The 19,531-nt window shown below is 44.0% G+C and overlaps 2 protein-coding genes across 3 annotated transcripts in view; both read left to right on the top strand.

Annotated features, from left to right (window-relative positions):
- Positions 1-19,531, top strand: part of LOC140720325 (NACHT, LRR and PYD domains-containing protein 3-like) — a 510,894-nt gene that overhangs the window by 372,163 nt on the left and 119,200 nt on the right. The window lies entirely within an intron of this gene.
- LOC140720382 (uncharacterized) lies at positions 9,062-19,219 on the top strand. Of its 2 annotated transcripts, none has more exons than XM_073035261.1 (3): positions 9,062-9,193; positions 10,641-10,786; positions 16,569-19,219. In XM_073035261.1, the coding sequence occupies exon 3, from the start codon at positions 16,969-16,971 to the stop codon at positions 18,340-18,342; it is 1,374 nt and encodes a 457-aa protein (XP_072891362.1). In that variant the 5' UTR covers positions 9,062-9,193; positions 10,641-10,786; positions 16,569-16,968; the 3' UTR covers positions 18,343-19,219. The 2 variants fall into 2 exon arrangements, with proteins under 2 accessions (XP_072891362.1, XP_072891361.1); XM_073035260.1 differs by having other exon boundaries at positions 10,637-10,786.

The following is a 19,531-nucleotide window of genomic DNA, read 5'->3' as shown; positions in this document are numbered from 1 at the left end:
AATGTTTTGTAGAAATTAACCATTTTGTTTTTCAATTAACCAGTTTCCAAATGTTTCTCATCTTTCATTCATAGCCACATCCTGCTGGTCTGGTTCCTCTTCCTCCTCCTCCTCCTGCTCGTAACCTCCAGACTCCATCTCTTTCCAGAGCCCCAAAGCCCTGATTGGTGCTGGTAACTCTTTGGTTTCTGACTCTGCTCCACTGAAGATTCACTCGATAGTCTGCTGTCAGTCTTAAGAGGTGCATTGCAGCAGCCCAGCTGCCTGAGGCACACTCCTTTGAAATTAGTCAAAATGACCCAAAATTTGAAAAGAGCAGGGAAAAAGGAGTTTAACCACCTTAGTCCAGAGCCCTGGGGAAGGTCAAATGCTCAGGGAGCTCATCGTGTTAATTAGCCTGGGGAAAATCATGCAGGTGTATAAGATGATGAGAGGCATTGATCGTGTGGATAGTCAGAGGCATTTTCCCAGGGCTGAAATGTCTAACACGTGGAGGGCATAGTTACATACACAGCGCTGGAAGAACTCAGCCGGTGAGGCAGCATCTGTGAGAAAGGAGTAGCCAACGTTTCGGGCCGAGACCCTTCATCAGGAATGGGGGGGAAGAGAGGGCCGAAGCCCAGTAATAGAGATAGGGAAGGGGGAAGGGCTAGAGGTGCCAGGTGGAAAACCAATCAGTGGAAAGATCAAGGGGGAGGGGATAAGCATGAAAAGGGGGGAGGGCATAGTTAAGGTGCTTGGAAGTAGCTCAAGGGAGATGTCAGAGATATATATTTTTTATACAGAGAGAGGTGGGTGTGTGGACTGCACTGCCAGCGACGGCGATAGAGACGGGTACAATAGAGTCTTTTAATAGAATCTTAGAGAGGTACTTGGAGCTTAGGAAAATAGAGGGTTCTGTGGTAGGGTAATTCCAGGCATTTTCTAGAGTTGGTTGCTGTGGGCCGAAGGGCCTGTAATTTGCTGCAGATTTCTCTGATTCTAAGAAATTCAAGGGAAATCTCTTCTCCCACGGAGTGGTGACAAGTTGCAACGGGGAGAGTGAGAGATAGATTTTAAAATACTGATATGGAACAGAAACCTGGGCAGGGAGCAGATAGATCGAGTGGCCTCTCAAGTGTACATTGTGAGTGTGACAGAGACTGTAAGTACCTGAGACACGGGATTTGATACAGAACTGATTTATCCTTCACAGATCCACAATATTAAACACCAGTCTAGTTTAAGGCTAACATCAGCAGAACAGACTCCTCCAATGCTCAGTGACCAGGGTTCAGTCCTGGGTGCGATGAGCAGCCGCAAGAACTGCAGAATCTGACAGTAACAGTCCCTCATGAACCTGCAGCTGCCTTCAGTCACCGTGATGGTGAAACATTTAACACGGAGCTGATTTGAACTTCCTCCCTGATGTGAAGTTGCTGGTGTTGCAGCAGCTGGGATGATTGAGTAAAACTCTTTGCTCACTCCGGACAGAAATGTGGCCTCTATTTATTGTGAACTCACCGGAGCATCACAAGGTGGGTTAACTGAATGAGTCTCTGCACACACACGGAGCAGGTGAACGGCCGCTTCCCAGTGCGAAGCTGTTGATGTATCTGCGATGGCCGACTGAATCCCTTCCAAAATGAGAGCCAGTGAATGACGTCACAGTGCTACAGCGTCATGGCGATGTATCCAATCAGATCACGGACACGGACACGGACACGTGTTCGGGCTCTCCTTGTAGCGAGTGGGGCGCTGTCTTCTCCAACATCTCCGCCTCCACATTCAAGCATCGGCGGTATTAAAGCGCTGGTGAACTGACAGATACAGCGGAATTAACGTGCTGTTGTGTTCGAGATTCCCATACACAAATTCTTTGACTTTCCTACACTGCTAAACGTTTACAAAGCAAGTCAGTGGGTGAAGGACAACATTTCAACTGAAATAATTTTAGTCTCCATGGTGCCTTCTGATTAAAAGACTGTCACATCTCAAAACAATTTAGAGGAACAAGACTTCATCTTCTAACTGGCCACAGTTCCGGAATCAGGCACAATATCAAACTCTCTGCTTCCCTCTCTGTATCAAAATGGATCATTCCTCCCCTTCATCAGTCTGTGACTTGGCTCAGTTTGTCTGTCTCCTTCGCATTCTGAGCATGCGCCACACACCCACTGAGATCACATTTTATTTACACGGCTGTGACTAGAGATTTTCTGATTATTATGTCCCTCCCGGCATTTGACGGTGGTAAACTCAGAGTCAGCAATGGTATTGAACATCTGGAGTAGGTGATTAGGCTTTTTCGTTGGAGATCAATAAACTGCCGGCAGTGTGTGTCTGGATGAGTGGGTCGTTTTCAGACTGGAAGGAGGTAGCGTTTGGAGTACCCCAGAGATCAGTCCCTGACCACAGTTGTTCACAGTTTAATGTCCTGGCGGAGGCAGCGAGATGTGAGATGTCCCAGTCAGCTGGTGACGCAGAAAGAGTGGAGTTGGGGGAGGGGAGGCTATTCACATGCAATTTCGTAGCTTTGCAATCAGTACATAGTGCACTGTGGGGCTGCAGTGGCGGGTTCCAATCTGCTAATTAGATTTGCTGACGGCATTACATTGATCTGCCGGATCCCAAATAATAACGAGGCATCATGACACAATATTGGTCATGACACAATGTATTTTATATACTGTTAATGACATAAAACATATTTACAGATTGTTACTGACAGAGAATCGTACAATTTGTGTTCCGTGTGTTATCTGACTGTACTTGCCTGTGATGCTGCCACAAGTCAGTGTTTCTCTGTACCTGTACCTTCCCGTACTTGTGCACTTGGCAATAAATTCAACAGGACCTGAGAAATCACAGTGAGATTTGGTTAGTGCTGATCATCTTGGCAGCTCGGTAGGTCGAATGTATGAGACAGTACACTGTTAAATGCAAAACCCTGAACAGTGTTGATGATCAAAGGGATCTTAGACTCCAAGTTCATCGCTCCCTGAAAGAGACTGCACAGATTGATCGGGTGGTTAAGAAGGCAAATGGCATGGTTGTCTTTATTAGTTGAAGCACTGAGTTCAAAAGTCGGGAAGTTGTGTTGCAGCTGTTCCGAGCCTGCGGTCGTACTGTGACTGTTTCTTTAAGAGCGCCGGCGTGAGGAGGCGGGGCTATGACGTCAGTCACAGGCTGAAAGCGCTGACTGTGGACTGAACCATGAGAGAGAGAGAGCGATCTGCAGACAGGCAGTCGGCCAGTCTAAAGAGAGAGAGACTGGAAAAGCTGATAGCTTCAGTTAGTCGCAGCTGAGGCTTGGAACTCTCCTGTGCCCACAAGAGTGGGTTGATCATCGGTACACAGAACCACAACGAACGTGTGTGGCTGTCAGTTCGTACAATCCATAGGAGTGGAATTTGGAATATCTTGTATTAACCCTTGCCTGGGTATGTTGTGTGGTAACCATGTAAGACGGTATTCCTGTGACAAGTCACTTTCACTGAGAACTCGTCTGTGGACGGATTCGACGGATAAGAACTTCGTCGACGGTTATTTTGAAGTAACGGCCTTTTCTCTACGTTTCACCCCGGATTACAAATATCTCTCTCCCGTCATTTATTCCGTGGATTTCTGAACTTTCCTACTTTACCATCTCAAGACTCTAAACTTTGATCCCTCTGGCTCGATAGTCTGGGAGTTACATTTACACATATATACACTTAATACTGTTAACTTTATTTCGTTAAGTTACTGTATTATAAGTAGATACTAATAAACAGAGTGTTTTTACCATCAAAACCAGACTCCAGTGTGAACTCTATTGTTGCTGGTCCGTTTCTAAAACGCTTCAGTTCGTAACACAGTTTTATAAAACGAGTTAGACTACATCTGGAGTGTTTCATACAGTTCTGGTCGCCCCCATTCTCGGAAGGATGCCGGGGCTTTGGACCGGGCGCAGAAGAGGTTTCCCAGGATACTGCCTGGATTAGAGAGAACGAGGTATAACGAGAGGCTGGACAACATTTCAGTTCATTTCAGAAATGACAACAGTTCAGTTTCCTTCTGTGGCTCCAGAGCAGAAGCTCAGTCTGTCTAATATTTCCGCACAATTAAAATGGGGAATTTGTTTACTATCATCATGTACTGAACTTCCAATGAAAATCTTGCCTGACGTACCATCCGAACAGATCGATACATTGCAACAGTCCATTGAGCTGATATACGACAGAACAATCACTGTAACAAAGTATTATGGCTGCAGAGAAAGTGCAGTGCAGATAGACATATGGTGCAGGTTCACGTCGAGTTACATTGTGAGGCCGAGACCATTTTATCATTCATTTGGCTTCTAACCACAGACAGGAAGCCGTCCTTGAGCTTGCCATTACTAATAACTGCAGCTCTTCTTTTTTCTCACTTTCTCGTGGCACTAGACGGGAATGTCCATTAAGCACTTTATTGTTTAATCTTGTATTGGAGCCCTCAGCTATAACACTAAGTGAAGCTAAAAATATTCATGGTATCTCTATGAATGGAACCATACATAAGATTTCTCTTTAAGCAGATGATCTTTTGGTTTTTATTTCAAATCTTGAGGAATCAATTCCTAATCCTTTGGAAACACTTAAAGATTTCGGTAAATTTTCAGGATATAAACTTAACTTGAGTAACAGTGAATTGTTTCCATTAAATGTCCTTGTTAGTATATATAATGATATTCCTTTTAGAATAATTAATATATTTAGATATTTAGGTATTATTATTACTAAAAAATATAAAGATCTTTATAAAGCGAATATAGTTCCTTTAATGGACTCCATGAAACAACAATTTTCTAGATGGAATCCACTTACTTTTTCTTTAATAGGTCGTACTCATGCTGTGAAAATGATTTTACCTAGATTTTTATATATTTTCCAAAATATACCCATCTTTTTAACTAAAACAAATTTCGATCAAATTGACTCTCTTATTTCTTCCTTTATTTGGAATAATAAGAGACCAAGAATTAATAAGTATCATTTACAAAATTCTAAAAAAAGATGGTGGACTTGAACTTCCGAATTTAAGACTGTATTATTGGGCTGTGAATATTAGACAATTATATTTTTGGTTATATTGGCTTGATAAGAACCAAAAATCATTATGGGTTGAATTGGAATTAAAAGCTGTTAAACAATTTTATTTAACGTTAGTTTTAGGAGCTCCATTACCTTTACAGCTCTCTAAAATTCCAAATTTAAATATTTACCCGGTTATTAAACAATCCCTACGGATTTGGGTTCAGTTTCGTAATTTTTTAAAAAAAATTTAAACAATTTACGTTGTATAGTTTTTATATCGAAACTTTCCATTTAAACCATCAAGAACTGACCCAATTTTTCTCCTATGGACAAATAAAGGGATCCATTCTTTTACAGATTTATTGTGTAATGGTCGATTGATGACCTTTGAAGAGTTAATTAACAAAGTTCCTCTCGCTCGTACACATTTTTTTCAAATATGTTCAGGTGAAACATTTTTTACAACAATGTTTACCTAAGTTTCCATATTTACAAGAATCTGATTTGTTGGATACCATTTTGAAATTGAATCCCTTAGTGAAAGGTTCTATTAGCAGAATTTATAATTTATTTTTGTTACAAAAGGAGAACCTATCACTAAAGATTAAACAAGATTGGGAGAGAGAACTTAATATGACCCTTGTTAAAGAAGATTAGCTTCGAGTTTTGAAAAACGTAAATTCTTCTTCTGTATGTGCCAACCATTGTTTAATTCAATTTAATACTGTTCACCGTTATTAATTTACAAAGGAGAGACTATCTAAAATATTTCCTACTACAGACAAATGCTGTGATAATGTGAAACTGAAGTAGCTACTTTGTCACATATGTTCTGGTCATATTCTTCATTAAAATCGTTTTGAAAATCTTTATTTTCTGCAAGTTCTAAAGCTCTGAAAATGAACTTACAACCTAATAGATTGACTGTTCTATTTGGAATAGCTCTACATCATATTCAGGATATTTCATCTTCAGATCAACATGTAATTCCATTTGTTACACTACTGACAAGAAGGGATATTTTATTAAAATGGAAAGATATTTCTTCCCCTACATTAATTGAATGGTTTTCTCAAGGAATGTTATGGCTTAGTTTGGAAAAAATAGAAGTAGAACTTTTGATACTCGATTCGATTTTGAGAGAAGATGGGGTTCTTTTGCCAAATATTATCACTTAATTTGAATTATGCTATATGGTTTCCGTCCAATTTTATTTTTTTATAAATATGAAATGACGGTTGATGATTCTTTTTTAAAAAATTTAGATGATGGTCAAACGTATTGCTCCGGAGGGTTCATTGCTAACGGATTTCCCCCTTTTTTTTTGGTTACTGGGTTTATTTCCGAGGTAGATGGGGTACTTTTTTCCCTTATTTTTCTATATATATATTTGGCATTTTTATATTTTACGATCAGTTTTTTTCAGCTTTATTAATTGTATACATATTAATCTATTGACGTTTTGAATCATTTTATAGCTGTAGAAGAGCATGTATCAATAAAAAAGATTCTAAAAATGAAAAATGAAACTGGCAAAACAATCACGAGACATATGGTGCAGAGTCACGTCGAGTTACATTGCGAGGCCGAGTACATTTTATCATTCATTTGTCTTATAAACACAGACAGGAATCCCTCCTTGAGCCGGGTGGTGCGCGCTTTAAGGCTTTTGTATCTCTTCCCCGATGGGGGAGCGAGTTTGCAGCAAGAATGTCCAGGTTGTGAGGGTCTTTGAGTACATGGCCTGCTTTTCCGAGGCAGGGGAAGTGTAGGAAGAGTCCATGGAGTGGAGGCTTGTTTCTCTGATGTTCTCTGCTCTCCAAAGTTCTCTGCAGTTCCTTGCAGTCATGGGCAGAGCAGTAGCCGTACGAAGGAGTGAAGTATCGACAAGAAGCTCAGAGACCCCGGCCTTCACCCTGCCTTGTGTAGCTGAATCCTGGACTTCCTGTCAGATCGCCTGCAGGTGGTAAGAGTGGGCTCCATCTCCTCTGTCTCTCTGACCCTCAGCACACATACCCCACAGGGGTGTCTCTTTGCCCTCTCCTTTACTCTCTGTATACCCATGACTTGTGTCGCCACCCACAGCTCCAATCTGTTAATTAAATTTGCTGACGACACTATACTGACTGACCTAATCTCAAAGAATAACGAGGCAGCCGACAGAGAAGTGATCACCCTGACACAGTGGTGTCAAGAAAACAACCTCTCCCTCATTGTGACAAAAACACAGGAGCTGGTTGTGGATTACAGGAGGATTGGAGACAGGGACCAAATTCAACATTTCCAAGACTGTTATTGACACAAAATGCACATTTTAATATTGATCATGACCTAATGTATTTTATATATTGTTAATGACATAAAACATATTTACAGATTGTTACTGACAGAGAATCGTATAATTTGTGTTCCGTGTGTTATCTGAATGTACTTGCCTGTGATGTTGCCACAAGTCAGTGTTTCTCTGTACCTGTATCTTCCCGTACTTGTGCACTTGGCAATAAATTCAACAGGACCTGGGAAATCTCAGTGAGATTTGATTAGTGATGATCATCCTGGCAGCTCGGTAGGTCGAATGTATGAGACAGTACACTGTTAAATGTAAAATCCTGAAGAGTGTTGATGATCAGAGGGATCTTAGACTCCAGGTTCATCGCTCCCTGAAAGAGACTGCACAGATTGACCGGGTGGTTAAGAAGGCAAATGGCACGGTTGTCTTTATTAGTTGAAGCATTGAGTTCAAAATTCGGGAAGTTGTGTTGCGGCTGTTACGAGCCTGCTGTCGTACTGTGACTGTTTCTGTAAGAGCGCCGGCGTGAGGAGGCGGGACTATGACGTCAGTCACAGGCTGACAGCGCTGACTGTGGACTGAACCATAAGAGAGAGAGAGCGATCTGCAGACAGGCAGTCGGCCAGTCTAAAGAGAGAGAGAAAGAGAGACTGGAAACGCTGATCGCTTCAGTTAGTCGCAGCTGAGGCTTGGAACTCTCCTATGCCCACAAGAGTGGGTTGAACATCGGTACACGGAACCACAACGAATGTGTGTGGCTGTCACTTCGTATAACCCATAGGAGTGGATTGTGGAATATCTTGTGTTAACCCTTGCCTGGGTATGTTGTGTGGTAACCCCTGGAAGACGGTATTCCTGTGACAGGTCACTTTCGCTGATAACTCGTCTGTGACGGTTTCAACGGATAAGAACTTCGTCAACGGTTATTTTGATGTAACGGCCGTTTCTCTACGTTTCACCCTGGATTATAAATATCTCTCCACCATTATTTATTCCGTGGATTACTGAACTTTCCTACTTTACCATCTCAAGACTCTGAGCTTTGTTCCCTCAGGCTTGATAGTCTGGGAGTTATATTTACACATATATACACATAACACTGTTAACTTTCCTTTACTTCATTAAGTTACTACATCATAAGTAGATACTAATAAAGAGAATGGTTTTAACATCAAAACCAGACTCCAGTGTGAACTCTATTGCTGCTGGTTCGTTTCTGAAACGTTACAGTTCGTAACACAGTTTTATAAAACTAGTTAGCCCACATCTGGAGTGTTTCATACAGTTCTGGTCGCCCCCATTCTCGGAAGAATGTCGGGGCTTTGGACAGGGCGGGGAAGAGGTTTACCAGGACACTGCCTGGATTAGAGGGCATGAGCTATAACGAGAGGCTGGACAAACTTGTGTTGTTTTCTCCAGAGCGGCGCAGGCTGGGGAGAGACTGGATGGACGTTTCTAAGATTACGAGAGGAATAGATAGAGTGGACAGACGATATATTTTTCCCGGGGGTTGAAATGTCTAATACATTTAAGGTGAGAGGAGATGTGAGCGGCAAGTTTGCTTCTTTCCTCAGACTAATGAGTAGCCGGAGTCTCTGCCTGGGGGGATGCGGTCAATCAATCCTGACACGTGATCCCGTTTGCCCCTCCCATTTAACCGCAAATGGGCAGCATCTGCGTGTCTGTTTCCGAGGCCCCGCCTCCCGATGATGTAACAATCTCTTCGCGCATGCTCACAGTCTCCGGGTGGACGGTGTTTTCCTCTCCGCTCGGAGCTGAAGTGCGTCGCGTCTGTGTACGGGAAAGACTTTCGTCCTTCCGTCGGGATCACTGTCTGCGGGCCGAAGATATCACTTTCCCATTGGTGAGTATTGAGACCGATCCCGAGCGGGGAGATCCGATGTTGGCCGTGAGCCCCGAACTGAGGGCCAGTTACTCATTTATTTTCCAATTATCTGGGCTCGTCAGAAATGTGTCGACTTCACTTAATCTGCATTGAACGATCCAAACCAGGAGCCCAGGCTGTCTGTTTCCGCAGAATTGTAATGGAAGTCCCGCCGACAGGTCACGTGAGGCTGTGTGCCGCAGACTCGCCCCGCCCTCCGCTTTGTGACGCCAGATGACGTGGTGTGATTTTGCCCACTGAGTGCCATTAACTTCCCCGAACTCTCCTCGTTTCCTGAGGCTCCTCACATTTGTCCTGGAGCTTTATGGCTGTTGTGTCTTCTCCCGGACTGGGGTGGGTGAGAAAGGAGAACGTCCCAGGTTGTGGGGATCTTTGATTTCATTGCCTGCTTTACCGAGGGACTGGGAAGTCTAGGGGGAGAATGGTTCGAGCCTCAGCTCCCCGCAGCGTGTTGTGTCCTTCAGCAAGGCATTTAGCCACACATTACTCCTGCACGTTCATAGTCCAGCGACGGTGGCCGGTCCAGTATAGACAAGACAAGATCTGTATCCTAGGATCTGTAATACAAATTTCCTGAAATGGTCCTGTTTTCACCTGGAAATGGAGTGATAGTATAACAGTAAAGGAAGCACAACTTTTCCCTGTAAATTATCCTGGAACCGATTTGTCTGTTATTCCTGGAAATGTGTTCAGTACAGTTGTTGCTAACAAGGTTTACATGAATAATCTCAGGAATGATCGGATTTATATATGAGGAGCATTTGATGGCTCTGGACCTGTGCTCAATGGAGTTCAGAGGGACAGTGGGGGTGGTGGGAGATGTATGGTTAAGTAAACCTACCGAATGCTGAAAAGCCTGGATACAGTGGACGTGGAGGGAATGTTTCCATTAGACAGAGAGTCTGTGATCTGACAGCACAGTCTCAGAATAAAGATGCTTCCCTTTAAAACTGAGATGAGAAAAAAATTTTGGCCAAAAGATGTCTGATATGTGGAATTTGTTGCTGCAGAATTTGTTTAAGGCTGCCATTTGGGTATATTTGTGAAGATTCATATACTGATGATTGCTGAGTAGCTTCAGGGTTACAGGAGGAAGGCAGGAATATGGTGTTGGATTAAAAATCAGCCCTGGTTGAATGGTTGAGTGGTGGGACAGACCAGATGGATTGAATCACCTGATTCTGTTCCTCTGTCTTGTGTCTTACCATGACTGAATGATGGCTCCTTCTTATCCCATATTGTTTTGTGATGTGTGAGGGACAATAAAAGATTGTTCACTGAGATCATTATATTTGCCTTCAACGTTTAAATTTCAGTGAGTTTTGTTCCTAGTAACATTAAGCAGAAATGTTTGGTCCTCCTTTTCATTGTTAACGTGCTTCATTATCTTTCATGTTAAAGTTAGACCTGCGGTGAGAGATTTATTGGAAGAAAAACCACGACTGAAGACGAGGGAACTGCAACAAGTGAACCAGCCCGAGGATTGAGAGCATCAACTGGAGAGAACCCATCTGACTCGGAGATTCCAGTGATTCAGTCAGGAGAAAGTTGGTGAGTCTCATTTACTCAAACACTTGTCCTTTAGACATTACGTACCATCACAAAGGAAAGTAGGAAATAGTTGGGAGTGAGACTGAATCTGCCCAGAAGAACCAGTTATGCCAGTACCAGTCAGACCCAGTTGTGAAGAAGCTCCCCCCTCCCGCAATATTCCCTTTAAACTTTTCGCCCTTCACCCTTAACCCATGTCCTCTGGTTCTTTTTTCTCTCCCCTAGCCTCAGTGGAAAAAGCCTGCTTGCATTCACTCTATCTATACCCATCATAATTTTATATACCTCTATCAAGTCTCCCCTCATTCTTCTACACTCCTAAGAATGAAGTTCTAACCTATTCCACCTTTCTCTGTAACTGAGTTTCTCAAGTCCTGGCAACATCCTTGTAAACCTGCTCTGCACTCTTTCAACCTTATTAATATACTTCCTGTAATTCGGTGACCAAAACTGCACACAATACTCCAAATTTGGCCTCACTAATACCTCATACAACCTCACCATAACATTCCAACTCTTATAATCAATACTTTGATTTATAAAGGCCAATGAACCAAAAGCTCTCTTTACTACCCTATCTACCTGTGATGCCACTTTTAGGGAATTTTGTATCAGTATTCCTAGATCCCTCTGTTCTAGTGCACTCCTCAGTGCCCTGCCATTTACCTTGTATGTTCTACCTTGGTTTTTCCTTCCATAGTGCAATACCTCACACTTGTCTGTATTAAACTACATCTGCCATTTTTCAGCCCATTTTTCCAGCTGGTCCAGATCCCTCTGCAATCTTTGAAAACCTTCCTCACTGTCCACTACACCTCCAATCTTTGTATCATCAGCAAATCGGCTGATCCAATTTACCAAATTATCATCCAGATCATTGATATAGATGACAAATAACCATGGACCCAGCACTGATCCCTGTGGTACACCACTAGTCACAGGCCTCCACTCAGAGTTGCAATCCTCCACTACTGCTCTCTGACTTCTCCCATTCTCAATTTCCAATCAAATTTACTACCTCACCATGTATACCTAGTGACTGAATCTTCCTAACTAACCTCCCATGCGGGTCCTTGTCAAAGGCCTGACTGAAGTCCACAACATACACTGCCTTGCCTTCATCCACTTTCCTTGTAACCTCCTCGAAAATCTCTAATATATTTGTTAAACATGACCTACCATGCACAAAGCCGTGTTGACTCTCCCTAATAAGTCCCTGTCTGTCTAAACAATTGTCAATCCTATCTCTTAGTACTCCTTCCAATAATTTACCCATGACCGACATCAAACTTACCAGCCTATAATTTCCTGGATTACTTTTTGAGCCTTCTTTAAACAAGGGAACAACATGAGCTATCCTCCAATCCTCTGGCACCTCACCCGTAGATAACAACATTTAAATATATCTGCCAGGGCCCCTGCAATTTCAACACTAGTCTCCTTCATGGTCCGAGGGAATACCCTGTCAGGTCCTGGAGATTTATCTACTCGCCTCAAGGTAGCAAGCACCTCCTCCTCTTCTATCTGTATAGGTTCCATGACCTCAATACTTGTTTGCCTTATTTCCATTGATTCCATGCCAGTTTGCTTAGTAAATTCAGACACAAAAAAAACATTTAACATCTCCCCAATTTCTTTTGGTTCCATACATAGCCAACCACTCTGATCTTCAAGAGGACCAATTTTATCCCTTAACTATCCTTTTGCTATTAATATACCTGTGGAAGCTCTTACTCTCCTTCACCTTGACTGCCAACGCTACCTCATGTCTTCTTTCAGCCCTCCTGATTTCTTCCTTAAGTTTTTTTTGCACTTTTTATACTCCTCAAGTATCTTCTTTGCTCCCTGTTTCTTACACATGTCATACATCTCTCTCCCCTTTATCAGAGTTCCAATATCCATCGAGAACCAAGGTTCCTTATTCTTATTCACTTTGCCTTTAATCCTGAGACTTTGTTCCCAGGGTGTCCTCATGGGCCGTCCAGAAATGATTTCAGCTGGTGACAGCCCTGTTTTCCCCTATGGGGTAACCCTCATGTGGAATCGGGCTAATGGTCGAACCTTCAACCAAGTGAGTCCAGTCTCCGCTGTTAGTCTGGCCAGTTTACTCTTCAGAGTGCCGTTGCCTCTTTCCACTCTGCCAGCGGCCCGTGAGTGGTGTACACAGTGGAATTGTTGCTTGATAGCTAGTTTGTTACATACCCATTTGTTTACTTTCACCACAAAGTGTGGGCCATTGTCAGAGCTCAGCATCTCTGGCAGGCTGTACCTGGGAATTATTTCCCGTAATAATACCTTCACAACAGTCACAGCAATATTGATGGTAGTTGGAATAGCTTCAATCTATCTATTGAGCACATCTATAATATCTAAGCAGTGTTTATAGCAATGTACTCTAGGCAATTCAATAAAATCAACTTGTAGACCAGTGTGCAGGGTACAGGTTACCAACCATACCCTCCTTTCCCAGGTGTGTACAATTATGTATATAATCAACCAATATTGGTAAAAACTGTGTAGGAACACAAACCTGTCCCGCTGGGTGATCCAAAAACCTAGGTCGGGGTCTTTCTGGCACCCCATCTGGGACCACAGTTTTCACTCCTCCTCAGAGGCATCCCCCTGAAAACTACGTACCTCCCTCATGTCTGGCAAATCCGTTCTGCTTTAGTCACGGAAGGTTGTTTGACGGGAACCCGAGGGGACTACAACTTCTGAGGATTTTGCCACAGCTTTTGCTGTCTAATCTGCTAAAGCATTACCTTTAGTGACCAGGTTAGACATGCGGGCATGGGCTGCACATTTAATAACAGCCAAAACTTGAGGTAGCTGTAGAGCGGTGAGTAAGTTGTTTACAAAGGTGGCATTACTAATGGGGAGGCCAGAGGAAGTGAGGAATCCCCACGTTCCCAGAGATCCCCGTAGTCATGTACAATTCCAAATGCATAACGGGAGTCTGTGTAAACCTTCCCACTTCTGTCTGTTGCTGGGATACAGCTCAGCCTTCTGGGCGGAGACAGCTGCTTCAAAAGAGGCCTGCTCAATTACTTCACTGTCCGTCCCTATCGCATAGTCAGAATATCGGTTTCCTGATAGATCCACAAAAGAGCTTCCATCCTCGTAAAATTTGCCTCAGGCTTGAGGGGGTATTGCAGAATGGATGGGAGAGTCTGTCCTTCTTTGAGGGTGATTCAGACGGGGGCAGTCGGTGCGGACAACCATGGCCTGAAATTGCCCAGAGCTGTGGTACAGCGTCTTGCGTTCAGTCAATATTAAAAGAGTGTCTTACCAGATGTCCCGTCTTCACCTCCGACTCCTTCCAGTATTGAGGTTGGACTGCGGCCACGTCTTGCCAGTCTCTCTCAGTGATGGAGGCTTGTTTTGTCAGGGTGTGGGCAAGGAACCATAGGCTCTTTGGCTTGAACCCAGGGCAAACCCTATCGGTGGTATGGGGAACCACCAGTCCTGTCTGTTGCCAAAGGAAATCCAGAGCTTCGGCCAGTAATGCCCTGCCCGCTCTTCCTTTAACCTCTCCAATCACTGTGACTGGGAACTTCTGTCCCTCGAGGGGTGCATAATATTGGCTTTCCTCAGTGACGCACCCCGTAGGGTCATAGCACAGAGTCACATGAGAGTCGGCCACTGGCGGAATTGGTTCAAACGCAGTGGAGTCCAGATTAAGTGCCCACCACTGGGGGGTTTAGAAACTGGGGAAGCTGTCGGTTGTTCACTAGCCCCAGGGTGACACCCTTGTCTGTGTCTCTGCTCCTCCTGTCCTCCACAATCAGCTCCTTTGTTTTTGTGACAATGAGGGAGAGTTTATTTTCTTGACACCAGTCAGATGTTGTTCAGACCTCAGATAGAGTCAGCAATCAAATGGTTGAGCATGGTGCGATGAATGTGCTGAGCTGTGTATATCACAATGCAAGAAGCATCGTAGGAAAGCGAGATGAGCTCAGGAAAGGGAATTATGATATTGTAGACATTATTGGGACGTGGTTGCACCCAATAGTCTGAGGGATTTAGAGGAACAAAAGTTATTCAGTAAGTAATTTTAACTTTCCATATATTGACTGGGACTCCCATACTGTAAAAGGACTAGATGGGGTAGAGTTTCTCAAATGTGCCCATAATCGGTACGTAGAATTCCTGACGAAGAAGTGTGCAATAAGCTGTTAGGCAATGATCAGGGCTGGTGACAGAAATTAGTGATCATAATGACATGAAGTTCAAAATAAAGATGGAAAAAGAGAGATCTGGACCATGGGTTGAGATTCTAAATTGGAGAAAGGTCAATTTTGATGGTATCAGAAAGGATCTGACAAGTGTGGATTGGGACAGGCTGTTTTCTCACAAAGGAGTACTTAGTAAGTGGGAGGCCTTGAGAAGTGAAATTTTGAGGTTATAGAATTTGTACATGCCTTACAAAATGAAAGTTGAAACGTAACTGGTTCAGGGAAACTCGGCTTTCAGGAGATATTGAGGCCCTGGATATTTCGTTCCTATAAATGCCTCAGACTGTTGTGTGCTACCAAGACTCATTAATGACTGACTCATGAATCATCTTTCCACGCTCTGAGCTCATTTGACTTTTTTTTCTTTGGTTGTCTTCTGTTGGTTTCTAGCTTCCCAATAGCTTTTGCTCTTTTGTTTGCCCTCTCTTTGGCTTTTATGTTGGCTTTGGCTTCTCATTTCAGCCACAGTTGTGTCCTCCTGCCTTTCCAATGCTTCCTCTTCTTTGGGATATATCGATCACTTATCTCCCGAATTGCTCCAAGAAACTCCAGCCATTGCTGCTCCATTGTCACTCCTACCTTTTCCCTTCCAAACAAGTTTGTCTAGCTTCTCTGTTATAGAAGTGTGGAACAGTTCACAGAGAAACTGGCTATTTGGCTCATCTTGTCAATGCCGAAAACAAAAAACATTTAAACTGTCCAATGCATGTACCTGCACCAAGACCATCACCCTCCATACCCCTACCATCCAGACTCCCATCCAAACTTCCTTTAAATGGTGAAACCAAGCTCATATTCACTACTTGTGTTGGCATTTCATTCCATGCTCACACAACCATTTCAGTAAAGAGCTTTTCCAAATGTTCCTGTTAAATTTTCACCTTCCTCACTTATCCATGCCCTCTAGTTGTTATCCCACCCAACCTCAGAGGAAAAAGCTGCTTGCATTTACCCTATCTGTACCCTCATAATTCTGTATACTTCTGACAAATCCTCAAAGTAACGCATAATTTCATTCATTATGAGAGCATTTTTTAGTTGTATAAGATGATCAGGGGCATTGACCTTGTGGATAGCCAGAGGTGTTTTCCCAGGGCTGAAATGGCTCACATGAGGGGGCACAGTTTAAGGTGATTTGAAATAGATACCGTGGGGATGTCAGGGGTAACTTTTCTACACAGAGAGTGGTGGGTGCATGGAATGCACTGCCAGCTATTTGTGTGAGAATGTTTCAGTTACTTTGGGGCCAGGAACCCATGCAGCTCAGTGGGAACAGGGAATAATACCAATGGAGAGAGTCAAACTGAGCCAGGTCACAGATTGGAGATGGCAGAAATGCCCCATTCTTATAGAGACAGGAAGAGCATTAGAGAGTTTGATGGTCATTCCAGATACCATCACTGTGCCCAGTTAGAAGATGATTTCTCTCTCCAACTTGTGTTGAACTTCACTGTAACAGTGTGATGATAGATCACACCTTGGCAACTCAAGTGACCTCATCTGAAATGTCCTACATCCATTGATGGATTTTGTAAATCTCTTTACAGGTTACAAATGACGAGGAATTTGCGGGAATCGTGAACACAACACACTAGTTTTGTTGTCACTGTCCAGATATTTAAGAAGTGGAACAAGGGATTCATTCGATCATCTTTCCTGCTCAGACTGTGGGGAGGGATTCAGTAGATCATCTGTGTGACTGGCACACCCATCATCTTACACAGGCGGGACCCGATCATCTGCTCAGACGGTGGGAATGGATTCAGTCGGATATTTCAACTGAAGGTACATCAGCAAGTACCCACTGGGCAAGGCCATTCAACTGTTCTGTGTGCGAGAAGGGATTCAGTCCATCTTCCCACCTGTGGACACACCAGTCAGTTCACTGGGCAGAGGCTGGTCATTTGCTGAATTTGTGGAGAAGGAGTCACTCAGTCATCTGATCTAATGGCTCACCAGCGATTTTGCACCGGGGAGCGGCCATTCACCTGCTTAGACTGTGGGAAGGGATTCACTCAGTCATACGAACTACTGTTACACAAGTCAGTTCACACTGGGGAGAAGCCATTCACCTGCACAGACTGTGGGAAGGGATTCACTCGGTCATCTAAACTAAAGGTACATCAGCGAGTTCACACTGGGGAGAGGCCTTTCACCTGCTCAGACTGTGGGAAAGGTTTCACTCAGTCATGGACCCTAATTGCACACCAGCGAGTTCACACTGGTGAGAGGCCGTTCAACTGCTCAGACTGTGGGAAGGGATTCATTCAGTCATACGAACTACTATTACACAAGTCAGTTCACACTGGGGAGAAGCCATTCACCTGCTCAGACTGTGGGAAGGGATTCACTCGGTCATCTAATCTAAAGGTACATCAGCGAGTTCACACTGGGGAGAGGCCTTTCACCTGCTCAGACTGCGGGAAAGTATTCACTCAGTCATGGACCCTAATTGCACACCAGCGAGTTCACACTGGTGAGAGGCCGTTCAACTGTTCAGACTGTGGGAAGGGATTCACTCATTCATACGAACTACTGTTACACAAGTCAGTTCACTCTGGAGAGAAGCCATTCACCTGCTCAGACTGTGGGAAGGGATTCACTCGCTCATCTAAACTAAAGGTACATCAGCGAGTTCACACTGGGGAGAGGCCTTTCACCTGCTCAGAATGTGGGAAGGGATTCACTCAGTCATGGACCCTAATTGTACACCAGCGAATTCACAGTGGTGAGAGGCCGTTCAACTGCTCAGACTGTGGGAAGGGATTCACTTACTCATCCCAACTGAGGGAGCATCACCGAGTTCACACTAGGGAGAGGCCGTTCACCTGCTCAGACTGTGGGAAGGGATTCACTTGCTCATCTAAACTGAAGGTACATCAACGAGTTCACACTGGGGAGAGGCCATTCACCTGCTCAGACTGTGGGAAGGGATTCACTTGCTCATCTAATCTTAAGCTACATGAACGAGTTCACACTGGGGAGAGGCCATTCACCTGCTCAGACTGTGGGAAGGGATTCACTCGGTCATCCCAGCTACTGGTACACAAGTCAGCTCACACCGGGAAGCGGCCCTTCACCTGCTCAGACTGTGGGAAAGGATTCACTTCATCATCTCAACTGAAGGTACATCAGCGATTTCACACCAGGGAGCGGCCGTTCCCCTGCTCAGACTGTGGGAAGGGATTCACTTGGTCATCTCAACTGAAGGAACATCGGAGAGTTCACACTGGGGAGAAGCCGTTCACCTGCTCAGACTGTGGGAAGGGATTCACTTGGTCATCTCAACTACAGAGACACCAGCGAATTCACACTGGGTAGAGGCTGATCACCTGCTCAGACTGTGGGAAGGGATTCACTGGGTCATCTCAACTACAGAGACATCAGCGAGTTCACACTGGGTAGAGGCTGATCACCTGCTCAGACTGTGGGAAGGGATTCACTGGGTCATCTCAACTACAGAGACATCAGCGAGTTCACACTGGGTAGAGGCTGATCACCTGCTCAGACTGTGGGAAGGGATTCACTTGGTCATCTCAACTACAGAGACACCGGCAAATTCACACTGGGTAGAGGCTGATCACCTGCTCAGACTGTGGGAAGGGATTCACTGGGTCATCTCAACTACAGAGACATCAGTGAGTTCACACTGGGTAGAGGCTGATCACCTGCTCAGACTGTGGGAAGGGATTCACTGGGTCATCTCAACTACAGAGACACCAGCGAGTTCACACTGGGTAGAGGCCGATCACCTGCTCAGAATGTGGGAAGGGATTCACTCGGTCATCTCAACTATGAAGACACCAGCGAATTCACACTGGGTAGAGTCTGATCACCTGCTCGGTCTTTGGGAAGAGATTCTCTCAGCCAAATCAACTAAATGTGCATCACTGACTTTTACACTGGGGAGAGGCTGTTCACCTACTGTGAATGTGGGAAGTGATTCACTGAGTCATCTAACCTTATGTAAATATCGCTTTGGCTAGCAACTTAATATAGGGGGTCATAGCCCCCCAGCCTAGAAAAGAAATCTCATTTGGGTGGATGCTGCGTGATGTGTCCCCTGTTACAAATCAGTACTGTACCCCGAAATACCAAACCGTACACAATATGTGATTAAACAATTGATCTTTATAATTCTTACTTTGACTGAGGCAATGATGTACAGTATATCAGTAAAGTTTCCCGTAACATTTGACTTCATTGTTATGTATTATCTTGCACCTTCTACCTCACTGAGTTTTCCAGGAATCAGTTTTTGCTAGAACAACAAGAGGTTTAATTGATTGCAGCACCTGGTGGGGTAAGAGTTATAAGCTACGATCATAGGGTATGACAGGAAAGATTCTAGCATTTTGTTATGAACCAAAACACTTCAGAAACGAACCAGCAGCAATAGACTGCACCTGGAGTCTGGTTTTGATGTTAAAACCACTATCTTCATTAGTATCTTCTTATAATCTAGTAACTTAGGCAAGATAAACAAAAGTTAACAGTGCTATGTGTATAT

Source organism: Hemitrygon akajei, unplaced genomic scaffold, assembly GCF_048418815.1.
Source record: "Hemitrygon akajei unplaced genomic scaffold, sHemAka1.3 Scf000041, whole genome shotgun sequence".
NCBI lineage: Eukaryota > Metazoa > Chordata > Chondrichthyes > Myliobatiformes > Dasyatidae > Hemitrygon > Hemitrygon akajei.
Note: the sequence above shows the minus strand (reverse complement) of the source record. Positions and strands in the feature narration are given on the sequence as shown.

Bases quoted from the DNA above. Each gene is read 5' to 3' on its own strand.
- LOC140720382 (XM_073035261.1), top strand. From the start codon at position 16,969: ATGGCTCACCAGCGATTTTGCACCGGGGAGCGGCCATTCACCTGCTTA.